At 37.7% G+C, this 9,084-nt stretch overlaps 1 protein-coding gene across 2 annotated transcripts in view; it reads right to left on the reverse strand.

Moving 5' to 3' along the window:
* The window catches only part of usp22 (ubiquitin specific peptidase 22), a 43,754-nt gene extending 35,975 nt beyond the window's left edge, over positions 1-7,779 (reverse strand). For both annotated transcript variants that reach the window (XM_051914243.1, XM_051914242.1), the window contains exon 1: positions 7,349-7,779. In XM_051914243.1, coding sequence (XP_051770203.1) covers positions 7,349-7,468 — 120 coding nt within the window. In that variant the 5' untranslated portion in view covers positions 7,469-7,779. The remainder of the gene's footprint in view (positions 1-7,348) is intronic.
* Between the last annotated feature and the right edge of the window lie 1,305 nt (positions 7,780-9,084).

Genomic DNA, 9,084 nt, shown 5'->3' on the forward strand with positions numbered 1-9,084 from the left:
TCGCCCTCCCCCACCTCACGGAGAACAAAACAATATCTTGGGATAAAAATGATCAAACAATCTTGATTTGTATTCAAGTCATAAACGTGTGTTTAAGCATTTGTAAGGCTATGAATTATGAGCCAGTAAAACTGTAGCGTAGCACAAGTCCTTTATCTCCCTCCTTGAGTCACATTGCTCCTTTTCTTCAGTCTTCCTGATTTAAAACATCCTCCACGCCTTGAGAAAATCCTCTGTGGCCTGCTGTCGAGCGCTTTAGACCTGCACCTTCTCCGTAAATATCTGCTGAGGCTCAGGAGGGACATGCAGATGCTGTGGGACCTTATATATCAAACGCACAGCATCTCGAGGAAGCTGGTATCAATATGACAAACGGCCCATGGTTCAATTAATTATTGATGGTGAGCTGGAAGCCCATATAACTTCACATGCAGAATAGATGTGGAACAGCCGCCCTATAAAAATAGTTTTTAATGGTAAATGAAGACTATACGAATAATTGGACAAGCTTCATTGCAGGCTGGTGTTAATCACTGCCATGGCTAAGATGAACTTTGTATGGATGTGCAATTTTTCAAAAGAAAGCCATAATTCTGGCCTTCAGACTAATTACCACTCTTATATCGATGTGTTTGTGAACGTCGACAAACACAATATGAATTAAATGTTCATTAGTAAAACTTAATGAATTCAGTCATCTTGATATGTTGTGTACTTTTAGTGGCGTGTTTTTCCAAAGGCCCAATGCATTATTAACGTATCTCAGTTTAGTGTCCGTGACCCTGAGATCAAATTTTACCAAGGATGTAATATGTATGTATTACATATAAATATATGAAACCGTTATATATTACAGAAATTTCAGCAGTACTGGTGTACAAACACTGGTAAAATTTCATGGTTCTCAGTACCAAATTTTATGCCATAGCAAAAACTACTTGAGCACTAATTAATGTAACTATTTGAAAATAAGAAAATATAAAATTATGGATGCTAATAGCAAATGTATACATATATACATACTGTAGTTTTTGCTATGATACAGTTGTATGGTAACTCTGATGGGGATTATATAATAATAAAATATAATAAAATATTGTTATCTGGCCTCAAATATTGGAAATTATACAAATTTGAAAAAGCATACGTTGCATTCCCAAATGCATGTTAAACTATGCAGATCCAAATGAATCTGTATTAAATCGATTTGAATCAAGATTAGAATTGAATATCATTTGAGTGATCAGATCAAAAATGGCAGACACCAGGCATTAACTGGGCCAGAGATGTGAAGCTAAGCTTAGGTGAATACAAGCACATACAATAAATAAATGAAAACACCCGCAGGCGTCTCTGCATACGTAATGAATGATCTGTTCACTTGCTGTTTGAGCAAAGCAAACACTGTTGTCTATACGAAATTCATAAAGCCAGCTCAGCAGGGATCATTATGATCATTGCTTGGATATAACAGAACCTCAGTGAGGCGTCTCTTGCGCTCATCACATGGTATAACAGGTCCCATATTTATAGTAAGTCACAAGAATGGTGGTGAAAACCCAAAAACTCAATCGCACACTTATCTTTGAATCTACTGATTCAGGACATGTAGGAGACTGGGAAGGAAAACATCCATAATAATCCATGTAATCTGACTCACTACACAAATACTCCTCAATTGTGCCGACTTAAAATGCTATGTTCAGTGGCGTCTACCCACCTGAGCGAAACCACATGGGTAATCTGAACCGAATCGTCTAGCTATAAAGGACAGTCCTTGTATTTTGCAGCATATTCTTGACAAGAAATGCCCGCTGAGACAGGATAACACTGCTTGACTAAAAAAAGTGTAGTGAACAATCACAGTTTGCCTTGTTTGTGTGTGTGTCACTTAGGGCGGGTTAATCTGAAATGGATAATGTCACAATAGTAGGTTGACGTCATGCAAGATCATATTGCCCGCTTCAATGCCTGATCAAAAACAGCTGCAATATCGTGACATCTAGATATTCAAAAATAAGCTTTTTTTTAAAAAACAAATTAACACTATTATAGTAGGCTAAGCTGTTAGCTTCACTGAAAATATAAAGGGAACTGTTTAATTTAACCATTTTTAGCTTTAGTAATATAAGATGTGATTTACTAATTAACATTTTCATGACTAAAAATAAATACGCTTTCATTTTTTTCTCATTTAAGGCCAAATTACAAGTGAAATCGAAGAATGAACTGGTGTGACGTCATTTCGAACAAAATCGGGCCAAAGCGAAGTTTGTTTGGAGTTCGTTTCAGGAGTTCGAAACCGCTTGCCAAAGCAAACTTTTCCGGAAACGCCTTCTAACTATCATTGGTCCATGACGATGATGCAATAGGTGGGTGTGGCTGAGGCTCCGCCTTCTTTGACATAGAAATCTTCTCCGGTTCATTTCTTCTGTTCAGACGCGAGTAAAAAAAATTAATACATTGGAGAGCCGCTTTATAGTAGAAAATGAAGATGTAATTGTAATTGAAAGCCACACTGACACTGTTTTTTCATGTGTAATACTGTAAAGCTGCCAGTGTTGCCAATTCCGCGGTGTTCAAGCAGAATTGGGCTACTTTTAAGTTGTTGCCGTGGGTTGATTTCCACCCCTGTACGATTTCGGCGCTCCAACACCCCTCAAAAACACCCCCCAGACGTACAAATTCAGTAGAGAATTAACCTGTTCTTCAATATTATTGAATGTATGTTTGAATAAATCCAGGAAAACAACTTATGACAGCCACCGTTTATATGTTTAGGCTAAATTTCAAAAAACAAATTGGAGTAAAACCATAATTATGTCATTAAAAAGTTATTATTATAATGTTACTATTATAAATACTGCAACTTAAATGTTTGTATACAAATTCATTATTAATTTTAACTAGTAATGCACGATATATCGGCAACCATTTCCGTACCGGCTGATATATGTTCATTTTTAATGTTATCATTATCGGCCCGATAAGAAAATTTGTAGGGCTGGGTATTGACAATTTTCACGATGCGATTCGATTTCTATTCACATGCTTTCGATTCGATTTCCATTATTTTGGATGTAGTATCAGATACAGTACATGGCAAATTTTCTAGAGGAAAAAAAATCTCTCAACTAATGTTGAGAGATATAAAATTATAATGAATATGTAACGGTGCATATATTCATCAGAATGCTGCTCTCTAGAGTTCACTTTTCTAGCTGACTAATGAGTTTATGGTCACTGAATATGGTTTTTCTTAGGTAAATGTGACTTTACGTGACATTGTTTACAAGCTGTTTTTTTACGTCTTTCCGAGGTTGAAACACTGATTGAGCTATTACACGAGACATGATACAGATTTCGGTAAGATGTACTGTATCTTTTAACATACCTTCAGATGTTCATTCATGTTTATTTCGTACTGTAACTGGTATTAAAGCGGAGGAGAGGATGTTCACATGCGCTCCGCATTGCCGCTTCTCTTTAACTGAGGTGCTAAAGCGATCCATCACGTCACATTAAACAGCACCAAAACGGTATTTCTTTTTTGAATCTCATAATAAGATGGACGTCATTTTAAAATCTAAGACTTTGCTTCATATCAAAGGTAACAAAGCACAAAGATTATTGCAATTTATTGGATGGGAGGCGCACTACATGTTCTGTTCTTTCAACAACTGAAAACAGACTAGACTAATCGATTCTTGGGATTTAAGAATCGATATCGGTTCGTAAAAATGAAAATCGATTAAAATCGAGAAATCAAGTCTGTCACATAGGCTACATAATATTATAATGAGAACATTATAATTTTGTGCTTGGGACATGGCTTTTAATGGTGAGATTTTTTTTTGTAATCAGGCTCTCAAAAATTATATTAAAATTTTGATTTAGATTTACCAGTTAATATATCGTTATCGGCTTTCAAATATAAAGAATTATCGGTATCAGCCAAAATTTTCTTATCGATGCATCCCTAATTTTAACCTGTAATATTACTATAATGCAAGAGAAAAATTGACATGTACTGTATAGACCTTATGCGCACAGCCATCTTGTGTGTTTGAACTTCCTTTTTGTGGTAGCTCTGTATATTTCCATGGCATCGCTGTTGAAGTGGATTGACTTATTATAGAGTAAATGAAAGTTATCATGAGCATTGAAATGGATGTCAAATAACAAATAAACTGGGAATATTTTAAAACGAGTGGTTCATTCATGAATCTGTAAGATCTTACCTTCAGGTTGTGGAAATTCAAATCGGAAGACAGAACAGAACATGCGCAGCGCAGAAAAGGGGCGGGGCTACATAAGATCTATCCAAATGAATCAGTTGTGAATCGAAATCGAATCGCGACATTTGTGTCAATGCCCAGGCCTATTGTGAGCAGAATGCATACGACGGTCAGTGATCTGTGGGTGTGCCATCTGAAGCTTAGGCTCCGCACTGGTGTAAAATACATCCACCAAAGGCCTTCATCTGTTGTTCTGCAGCAGGGGGATGGGGCCGACCGGAGCAGGGCTCTCTAGCGTTTACTGAGCTCCTCATATTCCTGTTGTTCCTTCACGGGTACAACCGGACAGATGAGAGGCGAGTCTGGTCCCTTTCCCACCTGTGCTCTACAGATGCGCAGGCCCTGATGCGATCTGGTTTCTGAGAACTTATGATTAGTACTACATCCTTCTTATTTTACATTTCGCCCAGCTGAGCATGTCTAAACGCTGCATTAAAGGCTGAGTTGACCCAAAAATGAAAATTCTGTCATCAATTACTCACCATTGTGTCGTTCCAAAACCATAAGACTTTCATTCATCTTTGGAGCACAAACGAAGATATTTTTATTGAAATCTGAGAGATTTCTGTCCCTCCGTTGAAACCCAAAACATTCATAAAGAGATCGTAAAATGAACCGAGTGGTTTAATCCAAGTCTTCTGAAGAGACTCGATCTCTTTATGTGATGAACATTTAATTTAGGCTTTTATTCACATATGAACATTGATACACGAACGTACACCGAGCACTCAAATATGGTCAACCGTACTTGCACGGCTCATGTGGATTTATTTTATGAACGTTTTCAAGTGTCAGAGTTTCACGTTTCAATGGAGGAACAGAAATCTCTCAGATTTCATTAAAAATATCTTCATTTGTGTTTCAAAAGTCTGGGTTTGGTGAGTAATTGAAGACAGCATTTTGAATTTTGGGTGAACTATCCCTTTAAATAAACGGTTTAGCAAGGCTGAGAATAGCGGGTGTGTCTAATAGGTCAGATGTGGTGTAATACAACCCTGTAATTTACAGTTTGCAGTGAGATATAGATTTCAAAAAAGCGCCATAGAGTGTGCCTCTAAAACCATCTCCATTTTATGCATGCAATGCCTACAATATATTCAAACAGTGACATTTACTTACTGAATTTGGCCCTTGAGAAGGAAGATAATGCATACAGGGAAACAATTATGTGGCTGGTTTATAGACAAGAATAATTTGATTAGTAATGCTAAAATAAACATTAAAATAATGCAGTAAGAAAACATTATCCTTCATAAAACTCAGTTGACTTGACCTCAATTGTGAAGATGATGAGTCATGCAATCCTGAGTGAACCAGATGTAACTTGAGGCAACATGACGGCACTCACCCTATATTAATAAACAACCCATTACCGAAAATTCATCCATAAAATGATTATCGTCTATATGTTTTTGACATATCAGTCTGGCTAGCCTGAGAGACTGGCGTTTCTTTCAGATGAACGCATGCTGAGACACGTATATGGAGGGTGACATTTGATTTGAATGAATCATGATGCACATTTCAGGATAATCCTTTGTTTTTTCAGAGGGAGACGGGTTGAGTTAGAATAGTTAGTTATTAAACTGTCATTCGATGCCACGCGATTTGACATCATCGAAAAAGTGATGGAAGTCTGACTCATTTCTGCGAATCGGTTCTTTCGAACACTTTGATTGAAGCGATTCAAAATATCAAATCAATGATTCTTTGCACCATCACATAGTTCCTAACCGTTTCAGCTGCCTTGGTTCCAATAGTATTTTTTCCATTTATTTTCCCATAGGGATTTTAAAAACATCTCCATTTACAGGTTCTAAGCAATGAGCCAGACCAACCATCTATGAAGTGAATCAAAACATCACAAATTAGATTTGAAGCAATAGAAAGTGTTTGAAAATTGCACAGAAAGACAAAAGGTACAAGACTGTGAACTTTAATGAAGGAAAGAAACTACAATCCCATGAAGCACTGGGAATACATATAAAACTATTGATTTAAAGATGTATAGGCTATAGAAACGGTACTTTTGTCAAATTCTGGGAATTGACTACGTCATTTTCAGTGCTCCACGGAAGTGGGCGGGCAGTAAAGAGCTCTTCTGCTGCAAGTTTCCATTCTCTGACTGGTGGAGATTTTGTGCAGAATCATGGGTAATGTAGTTTTTGACCAGAAATTCTCTGTTAAATATGATTATTATTTAAAAAAAAATAAGTTAAAAAGCAGCTTTAACAAAGCATATACAATCAATTAAAACCTTGTAGCTCACAGTAGGCCTGTCTATAAAGGTTTATAAGTTATTGTTAATAATCAGTTCCCCAAAAGGAGAAAATAAATGGGATTTTTAAATTCCAGCTCTATAAAGCCATATTAAGATTTACTAAAAAGGGTCTTTGTTGTAATTTCATGCTCGGTTTGTTGAAGTAGATTCATACGTCATTTAGTTCAGTACTGTTTAAAAAAAACGGTTCTCAGTTTAAATAAGTCGGCGACCGATTCAATGCGGTTCCGAACACCGGTTCAAACGATTCACTGAAATGATCCGAGTCAAAAGAACGAGTGGTTCACAAATTATTGACATCATAAAGGAATTATTAAAAATGGAGGCCGTGAACATAACTTGTTCGTCCTGCCACACAACAGACAAATTCCGTGATAACTGTGAAACTGAAACCTCTATTCGTGCATTGGGCAATCAATGATTCCGAGGCCTGGTAAACATCAAAAACGGAAAAATGAGGTCTTGCATGAATGCCATGCATTCAGAATGATAATTAAACTCGCCTAAATCATCTAAAAAACACTGGCAGTTGAATAGCATCTCTTGATCCCCACGTCCAGCCCCATGAAAGCAATGCATAAGGAGTCTGCGCAGGCCAGCCAATGCATCCACTTGCGTGCACATAGGGATGGACGTGGATTCATATCCCTTGTTGAAAATAAATCACGCGAATTACACGTCCGTTTGTGTTTGAGGGAGCAATGCGACTTGGCATCGGGAAGGATGGGCCGATGCAATGCACCACTGGGCTCTGATGTATTTTATTTACCTTGCGTTTCCTGGTTTCGGCAGAGCCACTCCACACAAAGCACTGGTATATGACCCGCAGATTCTGCTTCCAGTTGTCCACTTTGAAACCGTTCACATGGGAACACCCGGCTGGACTCATGACAGAACACACATTCGAGTTCCTCTGTATTTCAGCGATGAAATATGCTCAACTGAAGTCACGAGGAGAATTATCCACCAATTGTTCCGTTTTGCCAGGCAATGCGGGGTCGAAGATGCGTACCTTATACATGCGTGGAGCGTTTCTTAATATCCTCGCTCCACAAATATGTCATCCTTGACGATAATTACGCACGCGAGCTTGTGGTAAAACTGAGCACACTTTGATATTGTATTTTCCAAGTCGGCTGTTTTAATGGACGGCAATGGAATTCAACTGAGCACCGTGGACGACGCAATCCTTGCGATATTAAACGCCGATTGGCAGATGGCTTGTATTCCGTGGCGTTGATTGGCTGACGCGGGTGTCATTTCCGTTAAAGTCCCGCCGCCTTTTGAGAACTTTACAATCTGATTGGCTGGCGCGTCCGCTTGTCTTTGTTCAAAGACTTGTACGCCGCACGAGCGCTTGTGATTGGCTGCAGTAGGACCTCGCGTCGGTCCTTCTGTTCTTGTTGGTTATGTCATTCAAGTAGAAAACACACGGTCCACATGCCTACCTGCATTGAAGTTGTGAAATTGAAAATCAGTGTTGTCATGAGTGTGAAAGTGGAGCGTCTCTGTCTTGCTCATGTATACGGAGAACTGCGTGCCGATTCCAAATATTAGTGGAAACGGAAGCCGAATATATCAGGGCTGGTGGGATCAATCAATTAAACCAGACATTTAAACCATAAATCTTGTTTTAATGTTTTGTTGATTGGATATAATAGTAGCATAAGCTACTTTTGTCATTAACTTGTCATATTTTAGCCCCAAAACATAAATAAAAACAAATATGAATTCGGCTTAAAGGGTTAGTTCACCCCAAAATGAAAATTCTGTGATTAATTACTCACCCTCACGTCGTTCCAAACCTGTAAGACTTTCGTTCATCTTCGGAAGACAAATGAAGATTATTTTGATGACAGAATGCTGTCAGATTTCCTTCTATTAACTGTCTTCGCAACTAGCACTTTGACGCTTCAAAAACTTCATAAAAAGATCGGAAAATGAATCCATATGATTCGAGCGGTTTAGTCCAGATTTTCTGAAGAGAATCGATTGCTTGTTAAGATGAACAGAATTAATTTAGGCTTTTACTCGCATGTAAACATTTCAAGTTAGCTCAACCTAACTTGAATAACGCACAAGAACAAACGTGCAGCGTAGCCAATAAGGTTCTTTCTCTTGTGTTATGCAGCGCGTTTGAGCTTACGGAAGAAGTTTATTTTTGTGCGTTATTATTCAGATTCATAGAAAATCTGACAGCATTCTGTCAACAAAAAGATCTTCATTTGTCTTCTGAAGATGAACGAAAGTGTTACGGGTTTGGAACGAGGATGAGTAGCCTAATTAATGTCAGAATTTTCATTTTGGGGTGAACTAACACTGAAAATTAAAAAGACAACCCTCGATTTTATCATCTAATTTGGTAGTGATGCAGGAATATAAAATATTGCAAGATCAAGAAACACCCCAATATCATCAATAAATTGTTTATGAATATTATTACAACGAAATGAATTGAAATGTAACAAAACAAAATTATCTGTTTTGGTAGTGACACAGGAATAT

This window comes from Ctenopharyngodon idella, chromosome 12 (genome assembly GCF_019924925.1).
Source record: "Ctenopharyngodon idella isolate HZGC_01 chromosome 12, HZGC01, whole genome shotgun sequence".
In the NCBI taxonomy this organism is placed as follows: domain Eukaryota; kingdom Metazoa; phylum Chordata; class Actinopteri; order Cypriniformes; family Xenocyprididae; genus Ctenopharyngodon; species Ctenopharyngodon idella.